This window comes from Larimichthys crocea, chromosome XII, assembly GCF_000972845.2.
Source record: "Larimichthys crocea isolate SSNF chromosome XII, L_crocea_2.0, whole genome shotgun sequence".
In the NCBI taxonomy this organism is placed as follows: Eukaryota; Metazoa; Chordata; class Actinopteri; family Sciaenidae; genus Larimichthys; species Larimichthys crocea.
The window spans coordinates 26609180-26625553 of record NC_040022.1 but is presented as its reverse complement, the minus strand read 5'-3'; the positions used below and the strand labels follow the sequence as shown (position 1 = coordinate 26625553).

Genomic DNA, 16374 nt, shown 5'->3' with positions numbered 1-16374 from the left:
TCCATCATTAACACTTAACCGTGATAAAAATCAGCGTTTACAGCCAACATTTTTTTAAAACTTCCTGTGTTGACATTTATATTGTTGGCACACACTGATCGGAGGATTGTTTGTTCACTCAGACTCAATGAGGTCTTGGACAGCTGTTCAAAACTATTTTTTATACTACAAAAAAATGCTGAATTGGAAGTGAGTTTGTATAAACACTGGTATTATTTTTACACTCTGCTGGGTTATATTTAACAAGTTTTGCTGCGAGCAAAACGAATGCAACAAAAAGACAAGAGGAGAATAAAGTGGGCCATCGTGAAATGTAGGCCGAGACCTGCACCTGACATTTCGAGCTCACAGCAGTTCGGCTTGAATCAACATGTAGCAGCAAAGTTTGCACTCAAAAGTATTACTTTACAGGGAAAAAAACATTAATAAAACCATAGATAATCAGACCGCTCTCTCATATCATTCCCAACTGGACTGGAAATCCCGAGTTTAGAAGAAGAAAGAAAGAACACATGAGGTACTAATATCTTTTTCTCCTCCTCTGAGATCTACTTGGATTGAAGGTGAGCTAGGAATGAAAGGGTGCTTTGCAAAAAAAATGAAACTGTTCTCCTCTTGTACCAGAGAAATCTTAACGTATAGCTGCTGGCTGAGCTCAAACACCCACTCTGCGAGGAAAGCTCAGTCCGGCCGGATGAGGATGATGAGAAACGCACCGAGGCAGACAACAATATTGAACACATGAATCCGCAAGAATGCATAACCCTTAGGGGGAAGTTATACAATACTTCTGAATTACTGCCTATGCGATATATAATACTATTTTAAGCATCTGAAATACTGCAGCAGTTCAACTGTCCGAGTAGCATTTCGGCTTGTCTATTATCTTCTTGTCAGCGTTTCAGCATCATTTGTTTATGGACACTGCAGGCATCGAACTCCCCCGATGTGCTTTTCCAGAGAACTCCTCTACTTTTCTGTGATTTGAGTTTTAAAAAAAACAGTAATGCTAGATGGCAAGTGTAAACCGAAAATAAGTTTTCTTTTCATTACAGACTTGCTTGGGCTTACTGTGTGTTCCAGTGAAAGGCTTGTACACACATGCGAAGACCACCCAAAGAGTACTACCAACTCCAACTTCTCAGAAATACTTTTTTTTTTTTTTTTACCCCCCTACTGGTTCAAAAAACAGGGGAAAATTCCTTGAAAATATGATACATTTCAAGACTGTCCAATTTGCCTTGCATTTGCAAAGTTACCGACTGTTTTAACAAGGAGGATCCGCCGAGTTTAGGCGGTTATTACATTTCAGACTCTAATAGGAGCGATACTTTAAACAATTTGGATGACGTCTTCTTACGTACCATAAGCAGTAAACATTAGCATGTCCGGCTAACGAGCTCATTGTACAGTATTAACTGAGCGTTACTTAAGTTTTTAATATCAGATGTTATATTAAAAAAAAATCAAAAATACTAACACATCGACTGTGTAGTGTTTAACCTGGACCTAGACGCTAATGTTACTTATTGAATGAAGCCTAACATTAGCATCTTTGTCCTGTTCTTTATTGGATTTTGGGGAAGTAGCTAGGTAGCTTAGCTAACTAGCATGATAACAAACTCATGAAGCTAATGTTAGCTTAACTAGCTAGCTAACTAGCTACAGTTGCTAACTTTCTTTAAGAGTGTTTTCATCAAACTCATGAAGCTAATGTTAGCTTAACTAGCTAGCTAACTAGCTACAGTTGCTAACTTTCTTTAAGAGTGTTTTCAAGAAACCCGTGGAGCTAATGTTAGCTTAACTAGCTCGCTAACTAGCTACAGTTGCTAACTTCCTTTAAGAGTGTTTTCAAGAAACTCGTGCAGCTAATGTTAGCTTAACTAGCTAGCTAACCAGCTACAGTTGCTAACTTCCTTTAAGAGTGTTTCCAAGAAACTTGTGCAGCTAATGTTAGCTTAACTAGCTCGCTAACTAGCTACAGTTGCTAACGTCCTTTAAGAGTGTTTTCAACAAACCCATCAAGCTAATGGTAGCTTAACTAGCTCGCTAACTAGCTACAGTTGCTAACTTCATTTAAGAGTGTTTTTAAGAAACTCGTGCAGCTAATGTTAGCTTAACTAGCTAGCTAACTAGCTACATCTGATAAAATATGCTAATGACAGTTGTCTTTTTAAATTATTAAGAATTTCAAGGGTTAAATCTGCCATTGTTAGCATTGCATACTTTGACAGAGACCGAAAGCTTGACACATGAAACAACAGTAACTTATGAAGCCTGGATTTCTTTTTGCATTTGTATTATGTCCCATGTTTTACAGGTTAACAACCGTGCTTCTTTTAGACTGTACTCTTTATAATATTATTTACATTGACCCACCAATTCCCACCATGAGCAAGCACTTGGCGACAGTGGCAAGGAAAAAACAAACTCATGAAGCTAATGTTAAAATCTTTCTGAAGCCAACTGGACGGTTTCCAGCCAGAAATGAGAGGCTTCTTTTGTGAACTCAAATGACTCATTGCTTCAGCAATTATTAATAATTTCAAGGGTTAAATCAGCCATTGTTAGCATTGCATAAGCTGGGCGAGAACACAAAGCCTGACATTGCAAACAGTGACTTATGAGGTCGGGACTTAATGAATGGTCAATTGTTTTAGGTTATGACAACATCCTTTGTACGGTGAAATACTGCGGTGTGTGTAGGCCTGTTTGTATGCATGTGTTTATTTTCCAGCCAGCACAGGCAGACGAAGAGGAATATGTGAGAGTAACAATGAGTAATATGTGAAGAAACGAGCATCTGAGATCTGGTCGTCCCCCTGCCAGCATGACTGCTGAGGCATCTCGGCGTCCACGGACACCGGTGGCAAACGTTTGTAATGTTTCTCCCCCCGTGAGAAAATCCTGTGGTTTTGCTTTCAACCCAAGGTTAATCACTTTGTGTGTTCAGCGAGGCTGATGTGAGGCGAGGAATGTTTGTGGCATTGTTTGTGCCTGACAAGGCAAAAGATCTCCAATTACAACCCATGCAAAGAACACAGTGTCTCATTATGTTGTGAGTTTGAGCACTGTGTGTGTGTGTGTGTGTGTACATTTACAGCACACGATTCTTGGACAACAGTAATTAATAGATCTCATGTCGAATCCAAAATGTTGTTACAGGTTTTTAACAGAAGTCCAGCTGGTTGGACTGGTAATAGATGAAACAGATGAAAGTGTACTGCAGTATATCACTGCACACCGCAGTTCCTCAAACGTCCACTTGAGGCTGGCTCCAGAAGTCCACATGTTTAAAATGTCAGAAATAAACATGTTTACAGTCTGGTACAAAAAACAGTTTTAGTCTCTATAGCTAATTTCCCCGTTCATGACAACTGTACTGAGAGTCGATTTATATACAACTCACCTGTTCAGATTATATTAAGGCTTAAAGTTATGCAGGATCAAGAGCGTGGACGCTTTGATTGACAGGTAGGTGTCTTTACAGGTGGCTTGTTTGAGCTCAGGTCATTAGCCAGGAGGCAGAAGAGGCAGGACCACTAACATGGTGGCTTCAAAACGTCACGGACACGCGCTCCATTCTTTATACTGTCAGTGATTGTTACTTATTATTAATATTATTATTAACCAATAAATGGTGCCTGTAGAACTGTTGTATGAAAAAGCAATATGCACCTTTGGCCTTCAGCCGTGCTGATATTTAGTATAACATCATGTGATATTGCTTTTATTCAACAGTTCTACCAGTCTTCCAAATACGTGCGGGAGCCTCGACTCTCCTGTTTACATCCACCTCAGTTGGTAAACTATCAATATTAAGGCTGTCCTACATGTTTCCACAGAGCACCAATCAGAGCTATTTTTACTATTTTTGAAGAAGCCATGCGACATCTGACACTGACATGTCATGTCCTCCGTGATGTAACAACAACATCTTTTCATTGGTCGATAAGATGTTTTATCGCTAGGCGTGCTTTAGTGAGCGTCAAGCCAGCCGCTGCTGAAGTGAAATCAAATGAACGTCTGTCAGAGAGGCCGCGGCTTTTTTGTTTTTCTGAACTGCATCTTCGCTGAAGCTAAAATTAGACAGAAAGCGGAGAGTGTAATTCATTGATGCAAGAAGAAAAAACTACAGATTCTGTTGAGATGAAAGATTTAGAGCAAACATCTGCTCGGCGCGTCGCTGCTTTCTTGGCAGAGGTAGGCTCCAACAAACTGATTATACTGTACGAGGCTGGTTTTAATTAAATGGCTGACAGCATGGGGCACAAAGGAGACGACGGAGCTCTCAGCAGAGTTACTGAAAATGTTGCACCTGACTCTTATCTTCCTCTCTTCTCCTGGAACACTCAGTGATAATCTGCAGCGAGCTGGTCCAACAGTTTTTCTTGGACAGACTTTTTTTTTTTTTTTACTGCAGTTGTGTGTCAGCTGGCTCCACAAAGACAGAGATTGGAAATCTGTTTGGCTGCATGATTAACAGCGTGCACACAATCTGAAACACAGGGGAGTATACAGTACAGTACAAGGCAGTGAGTGAGTAAGCAGGAAAATGAACCTTGAGCCTTGAGTGAAGTAAATAATTGATTTGACAGTGACATATAGCAGGAGTGCATCAAAGCAAGCTGTGCATTTCTTTTGCATTTCTATCATTTCACCTCGTGTTTTACAAGTAAACAAACTAACCACGCATGGAAGACTTACACAGCAAACACCTCACCTCCTGACCCCGAACATAAGCTGCAACTGTACTACAACCTGTCACAGCAAATACCCAAGTACATATAATGTATGTCGTATAGTTATCTCAGGACACTTTCCACACAGAGCAGGTCTAGTTATACTCTTTATAATATTATTTACAGAGACTTAATTCCCACCATGAGCACGTGATGACAGTGGTCAGGGAAAAGTTCCTTTAAGTTGTATAAAAATAATAATATCTGCAAAGTGCAGAATTTTGTCACTATTAAAAATCGAAAAATAATCAGTACATTATTGTTATTAGTATTCCTTATTTAGTTAGTTTGTTGATCTATTTATACATTTTAACATGTTTTTAACTTTTATTTTGTTTATTCATTTATATTATTATTATAATTATCATTTATTTTTACTTATTTTCTTGTTGTTTTGTGTATTTTTTTTATATTATTTAGTTTGTTGATCTATTTAAACATTTTTATTTCACTTCTGTCTGTTTATACATTTACATGTGTTTATTATTACTATAATCTATTTTCAAAATGTTATTATTATTTGTTTATTTTATTTTAACCTGCCTACTACTCACTACAAATTCATAAGATACTGTTTCCTTACGTTGTATTTTTGTTTATTTTTTGAAGCACCTTTTTACATTCAATAAAGATCTGATTGATAGATTGATGCTAGCATCACCATGTAATTTCTTTTATTGATTACATTAATGATTAGTGTAAAGATATTTATACTCTTATGTCAGCACTGCAGTTCAGGAGAAGTAAAAATATAAAATCTGTGTAGACTCAACAGTGTGAAACGTTCAGCCTCTGTGTCTTGTTGTTGGGCTGAACTGATCGTACCTTTAAAAAGTAGTTGCCAACCTTTGCCGTCAGAATCGTATCGTTAAACATCGTTCGAGGTCCAACTACAACGCCTCGCTGCATTAAAAACTGCTAATTAGCATTCGACTGGATATGAATTTCTTGTAACTGTAATGTGTTCACACCCAGTTTAAAGCTTTTCATTGCCAGTTTCCATCCTGTGTACATCCAGGAAAGAACTCGTTATTAACATCCTGTTAAACAGCCTTCACTGAAAAGAGCTTTGACCTCCTGTGAAAGCCCAAAATTTACTGACTGACACTGCAGCCAGAGACTGGCACGACGGGACATTTCTACACCACAAAAGAGAAAACAAATGTCCCGATCAGCCACATGTGTGTCTTGAAGCATCCCAGCCCAGTTAACCCGGTTCTGTTCTGGTGCTCCAGCGGGAGCAGCGAGAGAAAAACTAATTCCTCTCTGCTTCCAGCTGGCGCTCCGAGCTCTTCCACCTGTACTACACGGTGTCCTTGTGCGGGCATGCTTTGTTCTGTCCCAAGCCAATAAACCTGTCCCGGAACAGGTGCGCCAGCCGGCACAGCAGAGGGGAACCGTGTCCCCTCTCTGCCTTCAGCCGGCGCTCAAAACAAGCCCGCCCACGCAACGTTCGCTATTAAATTTCAAGTTTTACAAGCATCATGGAGCAATTTCTATGGACTTATTACACCGAGCTGTGCTGCAGCGCTAGTCCAGGAGTTTTCTGTTGTGGCTGCACTGGATAGAAAACAGAATAATAATAATAGAGAATATTTTTCCACGGATGTTGCAAAATCTACAGTAGATGTTGAGGATGTCATTGTTTGTCCTTCTGTATCCCACTGCATCAACCCCACTGCAGCAGTCTTTGTCCCTTAACCGAATGTTCGTCCAGTTGGCAGGCAGGGCTGAACCGGAGGACACGGTTTCAAGCATCTGCTGTGCTAAAGAGTCCCTACCAGCTCCTGGCACTGTGATCTGCTAAAAAAAAACTCTTAAAGGTTCAGTGTGAGTGTGATGAAGATTTATGAGGCTCTTGTTTATTTGGAATGCAGCAGAAATGGAATATGATCTACATAACTATGTTTTCCTCAGTGTATTTTAAGACCTGTTGTGTTTTTGTTATCTTAGAATGAGTCTTTTATATCTACAGAGGCTGTGGATCATTTTTCAGAACGCTGGCTCTAGATATGATCACCGTAGTTTCTCCAACTTGCTTCCAAGACAAGAGGCTGTGATTGGAAACCACACCACTAAATCCTACATACTGGTCCTGTAAGTAAGGGCAAGGAAAAACTGAATTTCCCCATGTAGATCCATTTTCCATGACCGCTTATCGTTATTGAGGTTGAAAGGAGATTGAAGCTGAGAAGTCACCTGTTCATCACAGGGGACATAGAGACTAATTTTCGATACCAGTACCCTTTAAACGATACCGATACCAACTTCATTCGATACTTTTTTTCAGCTTGATTAGATATTAATCATGTGAAAAGAAAGCAAATCGGTTGCGTAAATGTCACCGGCATCTCGTAATGATAACCAGCCAACTCCGCGCGGCTTCAACCCACTTTACCGCCATACAAACTATTGGTGGACCAATCACACGCCGCATTGAATCGAAGAGCGCTTGTGGTGATTGGCTGCGAGCAAAACCATAGAAACAGTCTTTTTTTTTCTTATTCTGGGTACAAAAAAGAACCGATTGCAAGTATCATCTGACAGGCGCAGTTTCGATACTACTTGGTACCGGGCTGAAAAGTATCGAGTACCGATACCCAGCCCTTATAGAGACAAACTATTATTTACGCTCACATTCACACCTATGGGCAATTTAGAGTCACCTGCATGTGTTTGGACTGTGACACAGAAAGCCAGCTGGGGGATTCGAACCAGGAACCCTCTTGCTTTGAGGCGATACTGCACTACTGCGCCGTTAACTAACTGGACGCAGGTTTTTCCATTCATTTGAGTGGGGATAGTACGTTTCTGCCTGCAGGGGTGTCCACAAAAAAATGCAGAGACTTGCGGCAGGGAAAGTTGAGCTGGATCCAACTTCGCCTGACCCTGCTTAGTTTGCAAGGTCAGACATATTCAGGGTAACATGGCTGTAAACTACCTACGTAGATCAGTTATCACATTGTCATTAGCAGCTGTCCAGTACCTGCGCCTGAGCTCCATTGATCATCAGGTAATAAAGCTTGCTGAGGATGCTCTGCTGCAGCTGGTCCCAGGAAATAGACCGGTCCTCCCTCATTAGGAATGGAGGTCCAAACCTGAAACAGGAATAGAAAAAAAACCCTTAAAAATAACAACTCACAACGCTCCAGCTCGCTCCACACTGACCGGCTCTCACGTCTCCTCGCCCTATTGTGATGTAAATAATCATTTATTAACATTATCAGCATGAATTCTCATTACAGAGTATCTATGGGAGCACAGAGAGATAATACGGAAAGTATCTGATGAGGAGAGGGTCAAACATATCTCTGAGAAGACAGATCACATGACACATTAATCATAATACACATTTAATTAAGGGCATCGCTCCATTGTATGCTTCAGATTTATTAGTGAGAGACAACGTGAGCACACAGGAGACAAACAAAGGCACGTACACGGTGAAAGACGACGGGGTGCAATAAAACTGAAGATGGTAATGAATTAGAAATGAGCTTTGTTACATCAGTAAAGGTGCCATTCTTAGTTTTTCATGTTCTTAAAGACGCTGAAGCAAAGCTTCTTCAGTCGTGTAATTTTCCCATTGCATCATACATAAATGCCTCGGAGATTGTCCAAATACATTAGGTTGGATTACTGGTCAGGATGGTAACCATTAACATTCTGTGGTGGCTGAGAACAGCTGCAGCGACCACGACACGGGAAGACACAACGTACACAACCAAAGGATTTAACTCTGCTGCAGAATGAAAGGAAACACATTCAAAAGGCCTCCAACCTAAAAAATCAAGGCAACATTTTGTAACTTTTCCACGAAAAACTAACAGATTTTAAATCCTGTTGATGTCACTCTGACCTGTAATCAGGTGAACGGTGTCTCTGTCATTCATTGTTCGTAACTTTGTGCTCTGGGTACGATCACCCACGAGAAGTACGTAACGCTTTACGGCACTAAGTCACACAGCACCAACTATTTCACTGATTCTGGTGAAACTGGATCATATTTTATGGAGGAAATGTTTTCTGGTTTTCCCTCTGATGTCCTCCGGCTGCTCCGCCTCAACTCTCTGTGATTTACAGAGTTTCCTCAGAAGAGGACTGTTTCAGCCTGGGGATGGGGCAGTGGGGTCGGTGTCGTGCCAGAACAGGAGCAGGGCAATGTAACCAGGCTCAGCAGCCTCTATGGACATGATGACAGAGGTGAAAAGACAAAAGAGGACGTTTCTGAGGAAGCTAAGAACAGAAAAGGAGAGAGTGAGCGAGCAAAGAAGCCGCCGGACAAGAGTGTGGGACTGACTTTTAGTGGTTGGTGAAATAAAAGGCTGAAAGACAGACGCCGAGCTGGGCTGACTGCTGCTGGACCAGTCAGTTATATTATCTGGCTGCTATGTCTTGCTTTGCTTTAATAAGTCTGTCTCTTAAAAAGACATTTTTGACGGGTCGTGCAGTGAAATCTCTCATATACTGAGTACACGGTGACATATATTCATTTTCCATCAGCCTCGAGAATCAGAATCAAGATGCAAGACGAAGTAAAAAATGTCAGGAAATCCAATCATTAAATTTCAAGTGAAGTCATGCGAAAACAGCAAACATTTTGTGCTTCACACAGAAAATCCTATTCGTGTTGGTTTCACAGTTTTAACAAACCAACAAGAGTTTTCACCCTTTGCTGCACCTGTGATGATATTTTTTACAGACAGCCAGAGCGAGAAACAAGTATGCGACTCCAATGTCATTTACTTGGCAAAGACAAGCCCTCCAGCTGTCGTCTGATGACTGGGAGATAGGTGGGTGGTTTGATCGACGGCGGTGAGGCGTTTGAAGGACATACCGAGACATGGATGGGATTGGACTTTCCCACAGCCAGCGCTGGCGAGCTCACCTATATTGATCTCTCTGGACTCTGTCAGGCAGACGAATGTCTGATCTCTATACCGTGCCAGATGTCGGATCCCTCAGTCGATTGATTTTGAAACTCATCTCACAGTGAGATGTGAGTCCTAATGTGACCTTGACGCTCCTCACCAAAAACAAGATTGGATGTGATACATTGAGGTGCGCTGTTAACGGTACTAAAACTACTACTAAAAAAAGCTCAGCCTCTCGGCTCAAGTTACTGCTGCTACGCCTGTCGAGCTTTAATTTAGAGATTTAAAGTAACTTTTTAAAACAACGGATCTTTGATTTCACATGGAAATAAAGAAAAACAAGGTTCGTTTTTAGGTGACAACAACAGATTTGTTCATGTACTGCATGTAGAGCAATGTAAATATACAGGCGTAGCTGGAGCGTTATCTTCACTCAACCAGATGAAGAGCAGAAAGAGCTGCTGCCTCTGGTCGATGATGTGGAAATCATCTGAGGTGAGCTGAATGAAGCCTGGTTGCTCAAACAACCTGTCAATCAAAGCGTCCACGGTCTTAATCCTGCATAACTTTAAGCCTTAATATAATGTGAACAGGTGAGTTGTATATAAATTCACCCTCAGTACAGTTGTCATGAACGGGGAAATTAGCTACAGAGACCAAAACTGTTTTTTGTACCAGGCTGTAAACATGTTTATTTCTGCTGTGAAGTTGGACATTTGAACATGGGGACTTATGGAGACTGACTCACTTCTGGAGCCAGCCTCAAGTGGACGATAGAGGAACTGCAGTTTTTGACTTGGGTGGATGCTCCAGTCCTGAACAGGTAGTTTTCTAACATAACCTCTAGTTAGTTAATGACATAGCCCAAGTTAATTCTAGGTTGCAGCTGGTAATCAGGTTAAGCAGACTGCAGATTACACCATGGCAGATAAACAAACAATTTAGTGTTCTTATAATTCTGCTCTTGTGTTTTTGGTTTTGTAAAAGGTAAAAAAAGACCCTCCAAACTCTTGAGACGCTGAGTATGAACTCCGTGCACAACATGTGGAGAAACTCAAAGCTTGAGAGGCCACTAAAGCTGCTAAGCTATACTTTGAAAATCACTGTGTGGGAGTTTGTCATGCAGGGTCATTACCTAACAGTGTGTTGGCCTGCTCCTGCAGCGTTGCACACCAACATTAAGATCTTTACGGGGACGCCCTGGTTGAGGAACTCTGACGACAGCGCCCCAGATGAAGGCAACCTCTGACCCTCGGGACCGGTGGAGTACGGAGACGACGGGAGGCTGTGATGGTAACCTGGCAGAGGAGGAAAGAGGAGATAGAAGTTTAAAGTTCAATCACAGCTTCTTGATGAATCATGCCGATCTCGATCGCGCACCAGTTTCACAGTAAACAGCTCACACGGATAGCTGACATTTCTCTCCTCGATGTGGAACTTATTTCATGTACCGAAAAACTCGATCATTAAACTTAACACCTCTAACAGGGAGCGAGGTGGAGAATTGAGATATATAAAGTGGCGAGACAGCAGCTTTCTATTTGGGGAGCAGTGATTCAGAGGGGAGAACAGATGGACCAATGGCTGCCTGCACTCTCAGCAGGAGGTATTATCTGATGCAGCTTCTGCTCCACATCCTGTCCTGGTGGGGTGCCAGGCAGCACTTCTTTCCCCTTCCCTCCCCAGCCCTGTCGTCGTCCTCCTCCTTGGGGCTTCTCGGAGGAGGAGTGTGGCTGACTGAGCGAAAAGCTGAGATTATAAGATCCCACCGTGAAACGTGACGTCGGCGGAGCTGTGTGTACTCGTGTCACACAGCCCCTCAGAAGTTCACGGTGATAAATCACGTGGTAAATTAGACCCACGGACGCAGATGAGGAGGTATCGATTGGCCACGGTGGCGGTGCCTACCTCGAATCCATCCACCTGACGCATGATTAATCACTGACAAGGCAAATGCCACTGCTGGGATTCTTTGCAAAGTAGCGTGCTCGTGTTGGCACGTCGCTCCTCCGACAGAAATAATTGGGGTGCGAGGACGTTAAGCTGTGCACTGTATCGAGGGCAAGACCCGTTCAAACCCAATCAAAGTCTACATTCAAACCACCAAAGCTTCAACGTTAAACCCCCGACTGCAGTGTCTTGACCCCGAGGTGATGAAGTACGCACAGCTTTTTCCATTTATTAATGTCGCTTTAATCAAGCGAGTGATAAAACTTGCTTAAATCATGCAGTGCAATTTACATGAGCGGCGACCTCTGACAGCCGTGGGAATGATTAATGGAGGAGAAAAAAAAGAAAAATCTCTTTTTAAATGTCCAGTGAAACATGTTCATGAAACAGCAGTAAAATGCAGAGGTCACCTCCTGTCCCGCAAAGATTTATACAGGGACGCCGAGGAGGAGGCTTACCTCTCACTGCTCGTTAAATCACGATTTTAATGGATTACTGTCAAAAACTCGACAGTTTCGAGGCATTTCTCAAGGCTGAAGTTACTTCCCTCCTTATTTTATTTTACCTTACAGGTTGAATGATGGTGGAAGTATATAATGAGTGTATTCCACGTGTTTTAACCACAGACTGTATAAAACATGGATGCAGTGTAGAGCGTGGTGGCTCCTGCCTCCACCCAAGAAATCTAAAAATGGACAAAGACGTCGATCATAGGTGGAGCTGAGGCCTGGATGCTCAAACCAAGTGAAGTCAAGCCAAAAACTGCAGTTCCTCAAACGTCCACTTGAGGCTGGCTCCAGAAGTGAGTCAGTCTCCATAAGTCCCCATGTTAAAATGTCCAACTTCCAAATAAGAAGTGAACTCGTTAGGCACCAATGACGGTATAAAGAATGGACAGAGCATGAGTGACCTACTACGTTTCTAATGTGCCGTTTTGAAGCCGAAAATATGCGACACTAGCTGCGGCCGCGTTGGATGCACTGCCTCTTCCGCGTCCCGGCTAATCTAAATATTGGCATGTGGATCATCGGCGAACCTTAGGCGGGACAAATTAGTATTTATAGTATATAAAATATATCCTGTTATTATAAGGTTAATTATATGTAAATAAGCTGGAGTCTTAAATAGCTGACGATTCAAACAGCTGGCTAATAAATATGGTAAACTGGTGTATTTTAAGAGAGATGCAGTTTTACAAACAGACCATATACCCACCCCTACGGAGCGCTCAAAAAGGGCGAAAGGAACACACCTAAGATTGTGCCACACTCTAGCTGTCTCCCTATTGGCTGATGAAAACACTATTTTAAGCGCAGGGCGGGACATCATTCAGTCTGAGCAGGACATATTTGAGTGCGAGCAAAATGTTTGTGTCCAAGAAGAAGAAATGTGAGCACAAGCAGGTGATTTTTTGAGTCCAAGCACACGTTTTGAAAGAAAGCAGCAGAAGTGCGAGAAGGAGAAATCATGCTCTCAAACTGAAAATCTACGATAAAGGATAATTCTTCCATACACCCACCTGTCAATCAAAGCGTCCACGCTCTTAATCCTGCATAACTTGAAGCCTTAATATAATGTGAACAGGTGAGTTGTATATAAATTCACCCTCAGTACAGTTGTCATGAACGGGGAAATTAGCTACAGAGACCAAAACTGTTTTTTGTACCAGGCTGTAGACATGTTTATTTCTGCTGTGAAGTTGGACATTTGAACATGGGGACTTATGGAGACTGACTCACTTCTGGAGCCAGCCTCAAGTGGACGTTTGAGGAACTGCAGTTTTTGGCACTTTTGCACTGGCTTGCATCGGAGGTTGCCGCTTGGTAAACACTGCTATTGTGAGCATGTTATTAAATCAGCTCATCTGGCAGAATTACAAAATTATTTTTAGAGGTTTGTTATCTTCATGTGTCTCACCAACGTTTTTCAATTTGTGCATGAAACATTCGTCACAATAACCGCTCTGTTCAAACAGGAAAGCAATGAAATGTGGCAATTAAGTAATTTTGGACACAGGTTTACAAATGAATAGCATCAGTTTACTCGGTCACATGAGGAGAAATAAAAATAAACAAGTGACGGCCTATTTTGGAGCTTCATGAAAGCGTACAGCTTTAGTGCTTATTAAGACACTCATCTTTCCTCCGGCCAAGTCTTATCATGTATCACATTCTCAGTTTTCTTTCCAGCAAATTATACAATATGTAATATTTAAAACGTCTGCAGAAGAAAATCAAATAAGCTCAAGACAGATGAGATGTACGCCACGTTTTGAGTCCTTGACTGTGCAGACAGCTAATGGGATTGTAGGGTGGGTTGTACTGTGTCTGTGGGTAGAGTCGATCCCTGTAGGGGCAGAGGTGTTTAATTATGGGCTTTCACATAGTCTATGTTTAGTCTGGCTCATCCCATGAGTCTGTCTGACAATGGAAGAAGCTTGAGAGTGCGGAGGAATGATGAGTTCACAGGCCCCCTGAGGCTTTACTGAGAATTTGTTTGAGGCTTTCGGATAATAAGAGATGAGAGGATCGACAGGTATGTATGCTAAACAAAGTTAAGTTTTGGTGTTAAGTATGAGTGCGTCACACATTTTCACATATATTATAGGCCCGGCTTTCACACAGCAGGAATATACTACGCTTCATCCTGCGCTAAGAGCTTTCATAACATAACATCGTAACTCCACCTAATGCTTACAGTCAGAGCGTAGGTTAGAGCAGACAAATACACTGTTTGATCCATTTCTTATTCTTTATTCTCTGACAGCACCCTCCAAAATCTTTAAATACACAGCATTTCTCTTCGACATGTGGAGAAATATGAACTGACTGTAGTACACTATGTATGTTTGACCGACTTGCCGTGCCTGATTACGGTCCACGTAAAAGCAATTCTGAGATTTCTTTCAAAACACATTAAATATGTTGGAAAATAGTTGCTGAAAACATGTGAAAAAACTTTGCATGATGTATTACTGAAATGTGGAGTTAGAGGGTCAAACTGTTTTTCTCCAGTTTTCAGTCTCAGGGATTTTGTGGGCGGTCCTTAAAGGTGGCTCGATGACACGCTGAGGCCACCCTGAGCTCGAGAGATAGAGATGAATTCAAGCTAAGAATGAATTTTTACCTGATTTCATAAACTTGTCCATATTTTTAATCATTCACATTTGGCTGGGTGGTTATTAACACTTTATTCTTCGCTCTGTCAAACTCGGAACACATATTTATTCTTACTTTATACAGACTTTCAGCTTCTTCTTATATTATTGCATGAATTTGTCTCTTGAAAAGAATAAAAGTTATACTAAATGCCTCAAACTATTTGAGAAAACTGCAGCTTTGTGTGAAGCAGAATATAAGTCCTTTACTTTCATAGATCTGCAGACACACACCTTCATATCTCCTTGGAGGATTGAGGACAGCTGAGACACAATTTCTTGTTTGTGTTTGGGCAGCAGCATTTTTATGCGCCTACCATCTGGCAATCGGATGTAATCAAGCTTCACATTAAACATTAATAATGAATAAAATCGGAAAGTGTTGCTCAAAAGTTGCATGCGAGATAGAAAGAAAGAAGAAGTCTTTTTCCCTGTTTTTGGATTTGACGGTGCAGAAATGAATAAGCACAATCACTGTGGGGAGTACCGGTGCCAAGGACGAGACCAGAATATGGGATCACCTGCCAAAGAATATTTGGAAGCAGATAACTGGCTTTCACAGTTAAGTATCTATTTCAAATTCTTTTTATCTCTGTTACAAACACAGAACAGGTTCTTCCTCCTCTTCATTCAACGCCCAGGTTTCAGTAAAGTGAGATCATCCCTCGTGCTGTAGTTTGGGTTTTTAATTGTTTAACACTTTTAAATATGTTAAACAACAGAGACAGACCGCCACGAGGTTACAGCTGAAATCTCAGCTAAAAAAACGCTGACTTGATTTTTACTAATCATAGCTCTGGGGATGACGATTTCGGTCAACCACAGGGAAGAGGAAGTTTACAGGCCAATTGCTGGTGTCGTGCCAGAACAGGAGCTGGGCAAGCAAGTAATGTAACCGGGCTCAGCAATGCCTCTATGGACATTAGAGAGAGCTAAAAGACCAAAAGGGACGTTGATGGAGGAAGTAAGAAGAGGAAAGTAGAAAGTTTATTATTTTAGAAGTTTATTATCCACAAACATTTGCTAACAACAGCTACAGTTTGCATGCAAAACGTCTTTGAGCATGACAACGTGCCATCAAATACTCATTTTAGACTACGTCACAGGTTTCTGCTTTCAAAACGAGTCGGCTAAAAAAGTTCAGACGGCTTCATTAGCAACCTAGCCACTGACAGTTGTCATTTTCTGTTGGTTGGAAGTGAGAACGCCGGCTCTTCTCCACCTCCGTCTATTGTTTTCAAAAACTGCTAGGTGGTGGAAATGCTATGGTCAGAGTCACAGTGCCACGTCAACGTTTCTGCGACCCGACACGACCTCTTAATACAGACGTGCTGGAGGAATGAATGACTTCAGAGGTGAGGGCGGTAATGCAAGATGATGTAAGAGAATAATTTTAAACACAGCGGAGAGAGTTTGGGAGTAGTAAGGTCACCTCATCATTGGTTTGTCTTTGGCGTGATCCAAGGGTGTTTAAATTTTGTTATCCAAAGCAGACACTGAGCCGCTCTTTACCGAGCTGTCTCGAACAGTGTGTTACCTTGAAATTTACTCAATCAATCAAGTGTGTTATTAATAACGAGGAAAGTGGTGAGGCATAATAAAACAGGATGTGTCGGCTCTTTCTAGACTCCACTTTTAACACCAAAGTATA

At 41.6% G+C, this 16374-nt stretch overlaps 1 protein-coding gene across 3 annotated transcripts in view; it reads right to left on the bottom strand.

Annotated features, from left to right (window-relative positions):
• Positions 1-16374, bottom strand: part of usp43b (ubiquitin specific peptidase 43b) — a 73305-nt gene that overhangs the window by 13577 nt on the left and 43354 nt on the right. For all 3 annotated transcript variants that reach the window (XM_027285773.1, XM_027285775.1, XM_027285774.1), the window contains exons 7-8: positions 10752-10914; positions 7729-7840 (exon numbers count right to left, since the gene is read on the bottom strand). In XM_027285773.1, the coding sequence (XP_027141574.1) occupies positions 7729-7840; positions 10752-10914 (275 nt within the window). The remainder of the gene's footprint in view (positions 1-7728; positions 7841-10751; positions 10915-16374) is intronic.